The 15,194-nt window shown below is 41.0% G+C and overlaps 2 protein-coding genes across 2 annotated transcripts in view; one reads left to right on the forward strand and one right to left on the reverse strand.

Annotated features, from left to right (window-relative positions):
- Positions 1–7,970, reverse strand: part of eipr1 (EARP complex and GARP complex interacting protein 1) — a 43,891-nt gene extending 35,921 nt beyond the window's left edge. The window contains exons 1-2 of the mRNA XM_066684848.1: positions 7,786–7,970; positions 6,928–7,011 (exon numbers count right to left, since the gene is read on the reverse strand). Of these exons, the coding sequence (XP_066540945.1) occupies positions 6,928–7,011; positions 7,786–7,827 (126 nt within the window). The 5' untranslated portion in view covers positions 7,828–7,970. The remainder of the gene's footprint in view (positions 1–6,927; positions 7,012–7,785) is intronic.
- A 100-nt stretch (positions 7,971–8,070) lies between these two features.
- The window catches only part of trappc12 (trafficking protein particle complex subunit 12), a 29,936-nt gene continuing 22,812 nt past the window's right edge, over positions 8,071–15,194 (forward strand). Inside the window, exons 1-3 of the mRNA XM_066674964.1 lie at positions 8,071–8,204; positions 10,555–11,808; positions 12,284–12,400. Coding sequence (XP_066531061.1) covers positions 10,564–11,808; positions 12,284–12,400 — 1,362 coding nt within the window. The 5' untranslated portion in view covers positions 8,071–8,204; positions 10,555–10,563. The remainder of the gene's footprint in view (positions 8,205–10,554; positions 11,809–12,283; positions 12,401–15,194) is intronic.

Raw genomic sequence — 15,194 nt, forward strand, 5'->3', positions numbered from 1 at the left:
TGTGACTGCGACACTACCTGCTGCACCACCGTGCTGCCCACAGACCGAGGTAAATTAGCTAAATAATGACTCCCTGGTTATTTAACTATCAAGATCCTTTCTTTTGTATTTGTGCAACATTTTAGAACCACAATTAAGAAGAGTGTCCAACAGATCACGTGCTGTTCCCAAACCTGTTCAGGTTCAGTTCAGTCCGTGCTTAGCTCCTTAGACACTGGAACATTTAAGACAGGAATGTTTAAGCCCTCAATCATGGTCAGATACTATGTTAGATGATTAGATGTATTGGATGGCACTACTTACTGCCCAGGATGATTTACAGCCCTCTAGCAAATGCCTGGCACTGGGTATAGTGGCTTCAGGCTCAGGTGTATCTGCTTCAGAATGTGACTAACCTATTGGTCAACACTTTTCTATAGAGTATGTACAAAACAGTGTGCTTGGTATTGTAGTCTTGTTACATTACAGATGCATTTCAGATGTCTTTGAGTTTAGATGCATTTGCTTTCATAGCACTGGAAACAGGATATGTCTGTACACCTCAGAATTAATTTTGCTACTGCCATTATGACTTACTTTGTCAGGGAAGACCAGTGACTCAGTTCCAGAAGCAGCCATGCATTCCCACACAAAGATACTGTTGCTGCCAAAACATATACCAGTGTAACACCTAGGGTTGCAATGGGATGGAACATTTCCAATAAATTTACAGTAAATTACCAGTCACTTTCCATGGGAACATTAGCTCGGGAACTTTAGAAATATTCCAAAATATAAACTTTTGGGAATTTATGGGAATGTATTGGAATTAGTAGGAAATATTTATATAATTTAAGGGAACTTAATTTAACTGTGACAAATGTGAATAAAATGACAAAGTGTAAAAACACTAAAGCTAATTGTCTTCAAAATGTAAAATAAACAATTGATAAGTATTAATTTTTGGTTACAGAAACCCAGTGAGGGAAAAAAACATAGGTAGCTAGCCTATGCTAGCCTTGGTAAACTAACCTCTTGCTAGCCTGCTAGCCTTGGTAAACTAGTCTCTTAAATGAAATTGCTCATTAAGCTTTTCTGATTTACCAGACAGCAAGCAACTTTGAGATTACACCTTGATTTAATAGTTGCTTAAATGTTTCAAAGCTTTTGAACAGGAATGAACAGTGCATGCAGAGGATGTGGTCTCAATAGCCCTTCAGTGTGTAATGTGCCTGGGATTGAGGAGTAGCATTGCTATTCATTAGTTTTGTATCATATCTAATTATTTTAGCCATGTTTATGCAGTTTCGCACCTTTAGCTTGAAACATTCCCATTTTATTTCCATTAATTCCCATTATTACCCGTTAATTCCCATGGTATTTTTTGCAACCCTAGTAAAACCACTGCAATGTCATATAAGACCCATGTTTTGTTATAAGGGATGTAGTTATGAGAGGTCTAGAAGTGGCATAGTTCTACTTGGGTCATTTACATGAGAGCACATCGCTGCTGGTCACATTGCACTGTTGTTTTACACCAATTCTACAATAAGGATAGGGACATATGTCAACGTCTGAAAGTTAACACGTCATACAGCACTACCACAAAGAAAATATGAAAAAGGACTGCTAGATTTAGAGTGGATCAGACACAGCAGTGCTGCTGGAGTTTTTAAACACTGAAGCTGAGACAAGGGACAGTGAGTGTAGAAACAAGGAGATGGTCATAATGTTATGGTTGATAGGGGCAATGAGCAATAAAGTGTAATTACCATATTATATATATACACACACACACACATTATATGCACCCAGTATATTTATTTATAGTAAATGGTAATTACAAGCTATCATTTAAAGTTATCATCTCTTTCAGGTTCCAAAATCCAGTTTGAAGATTTGAGGTTATTGTATATGCATTCCTTGGACATATGGAGTCAGCTGAAACACCAAAGAACCACTCATGGAACAATCACATACAACTGGAAGCAACCCACTCAGGTGGAGGATGCAAATCCTTTGAGGGAATATTAATTGATTGTACCTGAAAATAGCCCACATAGCAGTCTGCCTGCCTGGCCACATAAACATGTGTACAGCAGTGTGTACAGTGTGAGAGAATGAGCAAGTGAGAGAGAGAAAAAGAGAGAGAGAGAGAGAGAGAGAGAGACAGAGAGCGTGTTCTTGAGAGCGCTCATCCTGCTCAGACAGCTGAAAGTCGGAGAGGAAACCATTAACCTTGGGTTGGACCGCATTGGGGGAAAATTATTAGGCAAAGTTATAATTTTATGGAGGGGAGCAATACAAATAAATTCCGATGGCTGGACAGGATAATTGGAGGCAAAAGAAGGTCTTATAATAGGGCTGGGGATGAACAGGGCTCAGGCAGAAGTCCCACTCGTGATTTATACAGCTTTATCCCAGAGATGCGGAGTGAGTCATCGCTCTTGGCCACTTGGGCCTCCTTCCCTGCCATATTAATTATGTGAGGGAGGGGCCCAGGTGTAAAATGGGACAGAATGTTGGCCTCACTTTGGGTCCCCTCAGTCAGAGCACTCTAGAGCAGAGGATGGCAGTAAGCACAGCTCTGTACAGTGAGACAGGATAAGGTGCAGTACGATCATGAGTTCAAATATAATGACCAACATAGGCCACTTTAATGGCAACCTTCAATATGCAGCACTCTCAAAGGCTTGAGTGGCCATCACTGGAGATGGAAGGTGGAATTAGTCTTCTGAGCCCCCCATTAGGGGCACTAATAGCACAGGAGGCCAGCATACATTATGATAAAGCTGAGGGCTTGTAATTGACCTGGTATGGAGAAGAGCTAAAGTAAAATATTTTACCACATGAACAGGGAAGAACAGGGAAGTAATCCAAAAAAAAGCAAGTAATGGTCAAGGATGGTTGTGTAATTGTTAAGAATGTCCAAAGATGTAATCGTTTGGGTTTCTGTTATAGTAAACCCTAATTCTTTTTTTTAAAGGGTTACAGCACCTCAACACTAGACCATGCAAATCCACTGAAGCCGAGCAGGTTTGGGCTTGGCCAGTACTTGGTTGGGAGACCTTCATATCTTGGACGACTGCTGGAAGGGGTGCTTTCTGTTGTGGTCTGAGTAGGTGTGTTGCTTAACGTGCATTCAAATCTGCCACTGAGGCCACTTACGGCCTCCTAATCATCCCTATCTTCAAATTAACTGGCTCAATGATTCCCTCTCTTTGCCTCTCTACCAAATAGCTGATGTGTGGTGAGCGTACTAATGGATTGGCTGCCATCACATTTTCGAGGATCCTGCACGTATGTGATCAGTGGTTGAGATGACTAATGTTTCAAATAATCTAAAGAGCTTTGGGTGTCTAGAAAGGTTTAAGTGTCATTCATTCATTCAAAACAGGAATTTTTCAACAATATTTAAAAAAAAAAAGGTTCCTATTTTCCAGCAGGGAATAAAGACAAATGTTGGTAGGTAGAGAGACCATTCAAAAATGCCCATAAGTGTGAGTGTGTGAGACTCTTTGATGGAGAGGTGACCTGTCTAACCTTGAGCCCAATTATTCTGGGTAGGCTACAAATCTAGCGCAAAAGCATTTAGGGGCGTCACGGTGGCGCAGCAGGTAGTGTCACACAGCTCCAGGGGCCTGGAGTTTGTGGGTTCGAGTCCCGCTCCGGGTGACTGTCTGTGAGGAGTTGGTGTGTTCTCCCCGTGTCCGCGTGGGTTTCCTCCCACAGTAGGTGGATTGGCGACGGAAAGTGTCCGTGTGTGTGTGTGTCTGTCTGTGTTGCCCTGTGAAGGATTGGCGCCCCCTCCAGGGTGTATTCCTGCCTTGCGCCCAGTGATTCCAGGTAGGCTCTGGACCCACCGTGACCCTGAACTGGCTTACAGATAATGAATGAATGAATGGATGAATGAATGTAATAAATACAAAAGCATTTAGGGGCGGCACGGTGTCGCAGCTCCAGGGGCCTGGAGGTTGTGGGTTTGATTCCTGCTCTGGGTGACTGTCTGTGAGGAGTGTGGTGTGTTCTTCCCGTATCCGTGTGGGTTTCCTCCGGTTGACTGTCTGTGAGGAGTGTGGTGTGTTCTCCCTGTGTCTGTGTGGGTTTACTCCCACAGTCCAAAAAACACACGTTGGTAGGTGGATTGGCGACTCAAAAGTGTGAGTGAGGGTGTGTTCCCCTGTGAAGGACTGGCGCCCCCTCCAGGGTGTATTCCTGACTTGCGCCCAATGATTCCAGGTAGGCTCTGGACCCACCGCGACCCTGAACTGGATAAGAGCTTACAGATAATGAATGAATGAACAAAAGCATTTATATATAAATTATTGTCATGCATGTGAAATGTGTAGACATAAATGTGTAGACATGCACTAAATCTCATTTGGCAACAAAGCACCCCGCATACTTTGATTTCTATTCTTACATTTTTTAAAAGTATTCTAAGCATGTTTACTTAAGGATTTACTCTTCTAATGAACAGAAAATATTCATTAGAAACGAATTAGGATTTTGAAAGCATTCTGTACTGGAACACAGACGGTGCATAAAATAAACGTGTTTAATTATTGGACTGCAGCAGAGGAATTCAAATAAATGCTGAAAGGCATAGTACCTCCAGCTTTGAGATAATAGGAGCACCTTTTCCAATCTTTAATCTGCAGCATATCAGCATTTTTGTGTTGTTGTTGTTGCCTGCACACTCAAATACTGTCATCAGTAGTTTATGGACGAAAAGAAAGTATCAAATAAACACTCTATAAAATTGTGCACTTCTTACAACATTGGATTAAGAAAGAAACACTCAGGGACTCTCGGCACAACACATGGCTGTATATGTAGTTATTTTTCTCTATCATCTTGCCCACATGCAAGCGGGCACAAACACACACACACACAGAAGTGCGAGCACGCATGCACACCCAAACACTCCCCCCACACCCCACACACACACTCACCCACCCTCAGGCTAGTATTATTCGGCTTTTCCAAAAGCCTCAAAAAATGAACAGGTCCTCCAGAGAGCTGTAATTGCCACTAGCAGGTAAATGAGATTGAGAGGGCAGCTGTCTGAACCTGGGGCTAGAGATGATGGAAGTGCTGGACTCAAGCAGAGGGATTCAGGGATCAGATCAGAGGCAGAATAGAGTGAGTCCAGGATTTTTATAGCATTCTCATACTGACTCTAATGCATCAGCCCAAAAAACATCAGGTTATTGGGGAAGTCCCTTCACACAAAGAAGAAGAAAATCACTCTTTCAAGAGTGCATAATGTTACAATAACAAATGAAGCCTTTATAATGAACCAATAAGACTATTTTATTTTCTGCGTCATCAAGTTCTTCGTTAATGTAAAGCTCAGGCAACTCACAGAAATTAAAAGCTCACTAAACCTATGCTCCAGAAGCCTGGGCGGAATCATCATTATATACAGTGTTTAGCAAAAAAGACACACACACACTAGTAAAACTATTGTCCAACATATAAGTTCCACTTACCATACGAGTGAACTTTATAATTCTACATTTACAGACTGTAATACATCTGTTTTTGCATTCTTTGTTAGCCCCCTTTCACCCGGTTCTTTACTGACACCACCATAGAGCAGGCATTAACTGGATGTTGAACCAGACCAAGTACTGCATTGGAAAAAGTCGTGATAGTGGCATGTTAGTGTGTGTCAAGCTGGTAAAAGTGGATTGGACACAGCATTGCAGCTGCAGCACTGAAAATGAACCACCACTTAAATCCTATCTACTCTGAGGTGATCCTGTAGTGTTCCTGACCACTGAGGAACAGAGTGAGGGACTAACAAAATATGTGGCATTACAGTCAAACTACAATGTGTAATTGCAGGAGGTCCTCGGGTTACGTCAGTCCCGAGTTACGATGTTTCATGGTTACGACACATCTCCCATTTACTGTATAAAGCCTTGTTTCGACTTAAGTGGTTTTGCGTCGTAAACGTTGTGTGTGGTGTGCGCGGCGGAAGAATACACGGTTACGTGGCTCGGGACCGAGGAGGATGGGTGTTAGGATAGGATAAGTGCTTACAGTATGTTATTTACGTACAGTATGTACGTATGTTCCGACTTACACCGAAAATCAGTTTACGACGTGACGTAGGAACGAATCAACGTCGTAAGTCGAGGACCCCCTGTATATGGTAAATGGAGCTGATAGAACTGACATTGAGACTTTTTATTTTTTTTAAAGAATCCTCCATTATTCAGGAAAAGCATATGCCTGAAGTTTGTCCATTTATGTTATATCTATATTTAGACAATGTGTGAGGCTGTGATAATATTCTTTAAGGAAAGAGTCAATAAAAGAGAGCTGAATTACAGAGAGAACATTTCCAAAGCCAGTTGCTTTAAAGTAACGTACAGGAAGTCTGATCTACATCTTTAGTTATGCCTTAAATATTGGTTCAATTCTGAATATAACACAACCCAACCCAAGAAACACCATCAAGTCTGAGCCCAGCCTAAATCTGTCCTATACTGACCCAAAGCAGGCTTTCATCACCCAGAAGGCTAGGGTTAGGGTTAGACTAATTACTCCACTTAATACTTACATTTGGACTACTAACTTATATATATTTATACACACACACACACACACATTTCAGCTGTCAAAAATGAAGCTTAAACATCATCAAAACACATGTCTTTATCAAGCAATGCTTTAGTCATGTTAATTCATATTCTGATTATTTTCTCTATGTGTGGTGCAGATATAGGAATGTGGTACCGTTTATGTTATACATACATCATATATGTTATCCAGAGATGCCAGCATTTACTAGTATCATGTAAACCAATAACAGATTAAATGGAGTGTCATCCTACCCATTACCCATCCTAGAATGAGAGGCTAATTGTGTTGTCTTGAACATCTGGCCTTGGATGTCTAAGGCATCACAAATAAAATACATATTTAGTTGCTCACCTGATTATCAAATTTGAGTGACTGGGTGCCCACTAAAAACCTTATAGCATCTGTTTCAGCAGTCTGAGCAGTCAAAGCACGGGCCTAAAACACAAAAAAGTAAAGACTTGTTAGATGCATGAAAATAACCAATGTGGGCATTTTGCATGGAGAGATGTGCTGGTGACATCTTCACAAAATAATTTAAGGTGTGTGAACAACTTCATGCATGGTAATAATGCGTGGGACTGACTTAATAAAGCATGTGAATTAGGCAAGACATGGGAACAACTTAATAAGACAGGGGAATGTGATATTTAAATAAACCATTCTAATGGTTTATTAAATCATTACCACACATCAAATATGAAGGTACACCCAGGTCATATTAATTCGTTACCACGCAATACCAAGTCATTCATTCACTTTAATATGTTTTCAATGGATGTCATCATGGGGACAGATGAATGAAGATGTAAGGTTTGCAAAACATTGAATATTAAATGCAAGACAATCCAGTGCAGACAATCTCAGTACACAATTCATTACCTTTGTTTGTTATTTATATCTCTTCTGTGTTTTATTCCTGCATTAAGTTTTACAGATAATGTCCGCAAAATTGACCCGCCCTGAAATCTGACAGTTTTCCTTAGGTTTATGATTTAAGAAACCCTGGCTGTCAGAACGTTCGTGTCTGTGGAACTCTGCAGTTTTACAGTTCATGTCCATGCTGACTGCTTATTTTACAATATGACACGTCTTATAGCATATAATTAACATCATACAGACACGTTAACACGGTTCACAACTTGATGTTCACTACAGCATTCTTTAAATATGCTCCCTGAATGGCAAACACAACAAACTGAGATACTGTACCTGAAACTCAAGGCCATAAATGACTGGAGCATCATCCTCCATGGCCAAAAGCTTCCACTTGTCAAACAATAATTATCCTGGTTGTTTTTAATGCTGATTTTATAACTGCTGAACGTTCACAGACTACACAGTTTGAAGAACGTCGCCGAAAGCAGCTTCGCCAAACAACACCACCTGACTATCAAGTTCCGCGAGACGAAAATGAGATCACATAGGGAACCAGCGTAAAGGAAACGTGCGTAACCGTCGCTCTTGGACCCGAACGCTTTGTGTAAGAAGTGCGTATGCGCTTCAAGAATACTGACGAAAGCTTCCTTACGCTCTCTGAGCCTTCTCGTGCTCCGTACAGCCGCTGTGTGCGCATGCGCGTGGGTTCTCCCTCTCAGCCAGCCGGAGAGGACAGGAGAGAGCGAGAGAAGGTAAATATGGCGTTATTAAACTCTTATTCTTTACAATACGCTTTATGAAAGACCGCAGGTGTGTTGGTTCATTTATTCCGAAGCTGAAACACGTTGTCTGTGAGGCACTGTCTCACCCTACAGCCGCCTTTTTATCGCTGAATTAAATGACTGGGAATATAAAGGCTGAATCCCAAACGTCTGCTAAATGTAAATTATATAGCTAGCTCACTGTTTGGAAGATTAAGCTTAAATTATTATTTTCTGACTTACTTTAATACACTATAAACAGTAGAGAGTAATTCAGATTTGTAACAGAAGCCTCTTTGCTGTTTCGTTGTATATGTTTATTTTTATCATGACTAGCGTTAGTGAACTTACATGTAAGGAACATATTTAATGACACAAAGAATATACGGTAGTTTGAGGTTAGCTTTGATCTAGGTTTACGTATTTAGAGTATTCCAATTACATTTTACTTATATTTTGAGACCTATGTTTTGCTATGTTATTATTATTATTATTATTATTATTGGCAGAGTATAAGCTAGTGCTGTCTGCACCTGTGTGATTAGGGCTGGATAATTCAGTATCAACATACATCACGATATAAAATGATTCAATAACAACGATACGATTTTTATACACATTTTTCAGTATTTCATTGTATATTATTTACAGCATCTGTCACTGACTGATGGTTATTACAGGGTGCTGCCACCAGTTCATTGCACTCAATTTTAAAGTTTGTTTAAAAATATTAATATTAAAGCCAAGAGGTTTTTGTATGATGGTGATGTCGTGCTGCTTTCAGTTAATGGCAGTGTTTCTGTGGCTTTTTTATTGTTCATATCGATATCAGAGTTATAACATATTGACGGGAATTAAGGAATATATTGTGATATAAATTTTGGCCATATCGTCCAGCTCTAAGTGTGATACAACAGTTGGGTAGAGGGTGTCCTACTTGTTCATGTTTGTATTCAGAAACTGATCACTGCTGAAGGGCTGGAGAGTAGCTAAAACAAACTGAGCCAGTAGATGGAATATAGTCTCAGCTAATGTACATGCACTGTATACAAATGATTAAAACTCCACATGCTGCATCATGCTGTTTTTTGTTTAATGTTTTTTTTTTTCCAGTATCAACCAGTGGAGGGTGGGTTCCTTTTATGGTATTTGTTCTTCTCAGGCTTTCTTCATCATGGTCTTAGGGACTGTTGACTACACCAGCTAAAGAAATAGCTTTCTAAATACATTTGAAATGAACTGAGTTAGCAAATTGTGAGCTTGTTTCATAGACGCGGATTAAACGTAATGTTGTGTTTAACTACAATGACAGTGGTGTCTAAGATTAGAATTGGGCTGAGTCTGGTAATCCATTTAGAAACTACTTAACTGAATAATTGTTTTAATTTGAACTTACAGAATGATTTTAGATTGTGTCTGAAAGTATATGATTTAGCTTTATTTAAAATTGGTCCGGTGGCGCAGCAGGTCGTGTCACAGTCACACAGCTCCAGAAACCTGGAGGTTGTTGGTTCAAGTCCCGCTCCGGGTGACTGTCTGTGAGTTTGGTGTGTTCTCCTTGTGTCCTCCGGGTGCTCTGGTTTCCTCCCACAGTCCAAAAACACACATTGGTAGGTGGATTGGCGACTCAAAAGTCTCTGTAGGTGTGAATGTGTGAGTGTGGGTCACCTGTGAAGGACTGGTGCCCCCTCCAGGGTGTGTTCTCGCCTTGCTCTCAGTGATTCCTCGTAGGCTTCTGACCCACTGCAAACCTGAATCTGATAAGCGGTTAGAGACAATGAATGAACAAATTAATTAAATTGCTCCACAATCCCAATATAGTGGACCTATAATGCACAATATTTGGGTCTGTTTTATAAAGTCACCGTTAGAATTTTGTGTCTAGATTGCGGCCAATTAATGATGATACTAAACATCTCATTCTGAAAGGAGGGAGCCACTGGATATCAGTGAGGATGCAGCTCTAACCGTACTTGTCCTGTTGCAAAATTCATTTTAATGGGGCATTTTGCTGTGCCATGCATGTATGCATTATATCTAGGAATGTGCAAAACTTTGCAGTGCAGAATTTAAGTTGGAAGCTCACTTGACTGGGAAGTACATTACAAATAGTTGCATTCAGTGCTGGGCTGGCTGGTTAGGTACTTTGTGGCATCATCAGATATAGGAGTATTTTAGTTTAATTCTGAGGCCTGATCATGTTGCTGTACCTCTCTTGACATGGTGGTACTCTGAGCTTGCATAAGATGTTAGAACTTTGTATGTTTCATCTGGTGGGTAAATAGAAATTTCCCAATACTGATAAAAATGTAATGACTGTAATTATCTCTCACTCTGACAGGAGTAAGCCATGGATTGCGGTGAGGATGCAGCTCAAAGACCTTTGACCCTGGATATAGCAGGAGTAGGGAATGAAGAGTACGAAACCCATGCCCCTTCAGAAGCTGCCCCTATCAGCAGCCAAGTTAACACTACAGAAATTTTACTCCAAGAGGAGAGCATTGACCTGGATGCAGAAACATTCATTTCTCCTCAGAATGACAGTGCTGCGTCAGAAAGTGTGATAGATAAGCTAAATGACCAGATGATGGAGAGCGTCATGATATCAGACTCCCCCAACAGTGAAGAGGATGATGTCCCAATTGAGGCTCTGTTGGAGCAAGGAGAAGACAAGGTCTCCCTTGACTCCAAAGAGCCTGAAGAAGAGATTGAGCAGGAGACAAAAGAAGAGAAAACAGAGGTCGGCACTGAGCAGAGCTCACTTGATGCTGCTGTAGAACCTGTGGAATCTTCTACTGCTTCAGCAGAAAAAGAGCAAGAGGACGAAAATGACAAGGACAGTCCAAAGGAGACTATGACAGCCGACCAGGTGCCTGCTGGCACACCCACTCCTGACAGCCCTAAAGTCCAGGAAACAGAAGTAGAAATGGCTAAGGCTGATGCTAAAGAGGAAACCATCCCAGTGTGCACTATTTTCAGCCAAGGCTTGCCGCCCAAAACCCTAGTACCTGATGGATTTCAGCCCACTCTGATCAAATCACCCAGCTTTAGTAGTGGCACTAATGAAACCCCAAATAAGCTAGCCCCCCTGGTGTGTCAGCCCAGCCCCAGCCTCAGCAAGTTCTTTGCTGACAATGGCACTGTCAATCCTGCATCAGACTTCTTTGACTCTTTCACTACATCCTCCTCTTTCATTTCCATCAGCAACCCTAACGCAGAGTCACCAAAAGCCACTGCACCCACTGAGCGTCAGCTTTCATCTGGCTCTAGCACTGTTCAGTCTGCTGGGCATCAGGATGCAGGAACCCCCAGCGCTTACTTTAGCATTTCTCCTGAGGACACTGTCCCAAAGCCTATGGAAGGCCCAGCAGAACCTGCAGCAAACATGACTAAGCTGCAGTCGGTCTTCTCAGGGAGTGATGACCCATTCGCTAGTGCTCTGAGTATGAGTGAGGTAGACAAGCGCTACGATGCCTGGCTGCCTTCAGAGGACACAAGGAGAGTGCTCATCTCGGTGGCTATTCAGCAGGTCAACCCTGTATATGTGGAGAGAGACCGTTTGTCCATGCCTGGACTTAAGTTTGACAATTTGCAGGTGTGTGTGCTGCACTGTTACTGGTTTGGTTCATCACAGAATTCATAATAATGTAATGTAATAAAAGAATACACATACACACACATATGTATATTTTTTAAAATCTTCATCGATTATTTGAATATCTGACCATTCCGTCTCATTTGTATTCAATGACCAAGAAGAAAATTGTTTCACATGAATTGTGTCAGAGGAATAAATGATTTTTCACCATAATTTTCAGTCATATAGTACCCATTACAGTAGTCTGTTGAAAAGGTACATAAGAGTTTTAGTTTTAATGGATTGTTATGAATTCCCTCTTGGAGTAATTAGGTGTGCAGTTCATGAATTAGCCTCAATGTAGCTTGTTTCTGTTCAGCTTCGATATATTAAAATACTTAAGATACCTCATCAGTGTTGACAAATGTGCCGTAATCACTTTGATTGAAAAAGAGAAGGCAGAAAATGCATAATCAGTTTCTTTATGTTACAGGGTGATGCAGTTAAGGACCTTATGTTGCGTTTCCTTGGTGAACAGGCAGCGATGAAGCGGCAGGTTCTCACAGCAAACTCAGTGGAGCAGAACTTCCTAGGACTAAAGCAGCTAATTGTAAGTCTTCACCATAATAGTTTTTCTCCTGTGGAATTTGCTGTAATTTCCCTGTTTCCTGTAGCCTTCAGATTTCCCAGACTGAAATGTAGAGAAACTCATTCATAGAAACCAGATCGGCCTTGTCAGGGGTTAACGCATCTAAAGCAAATAAATGTAGCAATTATTTTAGTGTAATAAAGGAGACACTTTGGCAGGATGCATGTGTAGTGTTATTAGAGTCTAAGAAACAATCATATCAGGCAGGGGTCAAAACCCAGGGGGCTTGTATGCAAATCTGCTATCAAAAATCCTAAAACGGAGCAAGAGTGGCAACAGCAAGGCAAGAAGATAGAACAAAACAAGGTTCAGAGCTCAGGTTAAAAAAAACTGGCGACTTGGCAGACCAGAACAAAAACTGGGGGTTAAATGTATAAGTGTGTTAATGAGCCCAAGATCAACTGCAGGTCTGAGTGGAGATGAGTGGGTGTAGGCAGTAAAAACACAGAGGAGAACTGAACCATTCTCCAAGTGGAGTAGTCCAATTACAGGCTCCCTAGAGGGGAGACACTGTGATATTTATTATTAAAAATGACCAGCGAGCCTACAGTTGTTTTCGGTTTATTTACATTTATTGATGGTAATAGGCAAATATGAAAAAAGTGTTATTTCCTCACTAATTAATCTTAGGCCTCTTTGCATTAGGCTATGCAAAACATAACAGCTTTCTGTGAGGTATCTTATAAGGACTGTCAATAAGTTCCTGTTAATTCCACCAGTAGAGTCTTGGTAGCATTTCAGGTCTGTCCTCTCTAACTTTGATTACACCTCAAGTAAATGATTAAATTTCTGAAATGTTGGTGGAACTCCCGTTTTCAACTCAGATGTAATGTGTGCGCATTGTTAATGAATATTAGATATTGGAGTGCAGTATCTTAAACACAGAAGAGCGATTATTACTGTGATGAAAGAGTGACAGTCTGTGTATGTGTGTTGTTCGGGGAAGTGCTGCTTTGTTGCAGCAGAGCTGAATGTGTTTATGTACGTTTGTCAGTGTTGGGCAGGGCAGGATGTAGTCCCAGCTGTAGCCTGAGGGGCTTTAGCTCACTGCATCACTGAGCTGCCTTAAAGCAGAAATGTCAGACGCACACAGGCAGGCCTGAACTGCTCAGCTTTACCCGCTGTGTCCATGCCCTTCAATGATAGACAAGGATACACAGAAAGTATGTGTATGTGTGCAGCCTATTTTTAAGCATTGTGAATGTAGGTACAGCCTGTAGGCCCACTGTGTATATGTGTGTGTAATATGTGTGAGTGTGTATGTGTGTGTGAAAGACTCAGAATAAGGCAGATAAGAGCGAGCCGTTCTGCTGATGTGCTTGCCTCCCTGCAGCATGCCCAGTGGGGCAGTACAGGCTAATCCTGCCTATCCTCCATTTTATAGCCTCAGCTCAAGACGTCGCTGGCCAGACGTTTACTTCAGCCCACTGAAAGTGCTGCAACAGAGAAATATCTCCCTTTACCAAGAGCCAGTTCAGGGCCAGTGCACCAGTGCCCTTTTTGTGCAGTTCCTAAAAAACACAAAAAAGCCATTTCTTTGGATAAATCTTTCGAGGAGTGCTGCTGAAGAGCACATTTAATTCTGCAATGGCCCGACCTCGTCTCATTCAGCGTGCATTAAATCAGCGTGTGGGCTCAACAGACCCACCAGCAAATGAAAGTGTAGGCGATTATTTTGTTAGTTACTTTGCTCATGGGTAATAAATTATGCAGTACTGTATAGGGTCAATTCAAATAAAGTAGGACAACTTAGCTATTCTGGGCTATTTTTCAAATATTAAAAAAGGTTAATGTGATGCTGAAATGAGCAAATAGCAAAACAAACAATTTAATAGTTTAATATACAACTTTATTTTAATAGTGATACTGAAATTATTCATGTAGCATCTGGCCTTGAGTTGTATGTTTTTTCCCAAAAAAGTTACTCGAAAACCCAATTACTTGCTTCATGGAAAACAGTTTGCTTTGACGCCTCCACAGCGCCACTGAGACACATCAAAAGGCTTAACTGTGTTCATTTTACCTGCATACACCCTGTATTTTAGCACCATTTAAAACTATCAGAGAAAGACCGTTTGTCTATGTTATACTCTGTTCCAGTTTTGTGGGAGAGTAGTAGGCGCATAGCTGATAGAAAGAGAAGCAGTGTCATGAGTTCTCAGGACACAAGGGTCATCATCATCAATAACGTGACTCCATTGTGAGCTATAGTATCTGCCCTTAAGCTGATACACAAAACTTGTTAATCTGGTCACTAATCTCTGTATACAAATCAATTCATCTTGTACGAGTTGTAGTTTTGTATTATCTACAGCTCCCGTACCCTTAAAGGGGCCATCAACTTATTTGGATCCTGCTTCACTTTAATACTGATCACTGAAATATTATGTTTCTCATTTTGGATTTGAGTTAACTGGTATCTGGAACCACCGTGACCCTGAAATGGATTAAGTGGCAAAGAAAGTGATGATGGTGATCAAGATGGTGGTATCTGAAACCTACCAACCCATAAATTATGAAACAAAAACACCCAGTCATTTTTTTGTGATCTGTGATAAAATAAATGTTATTTTGCTCTTTTTCTGATGCCAAGTGCAGAGACTTTAAAATTGTTCTGCCCTTCATCTGAGTGTCTCCAATCAGAGCTTTTGGCACATTTTTCTGTGAGGAAAAACACAGTAATAAAGACGCTCTTTTTGTCTTTTTAATTAAAAATGTACTGCGCAAAAACAACTAAAAAGAAGAGCTTGTGCTC

Source organism: Hoplias malabaricus, chromosome 1 (assembly GCF_029633855.1).
Source record: "Hoplias malabaricus isolate fHopMal1 chromosome 1, fHopMal1.hap1, whole genome shotgun sequence".
Classification (NCBI taxonomy): Eukaryota; Metazoa; Chordata; class Actinopteri; order Characiformes; family Erythrinidae; genus Hoplias; species Hoplias malabaricus.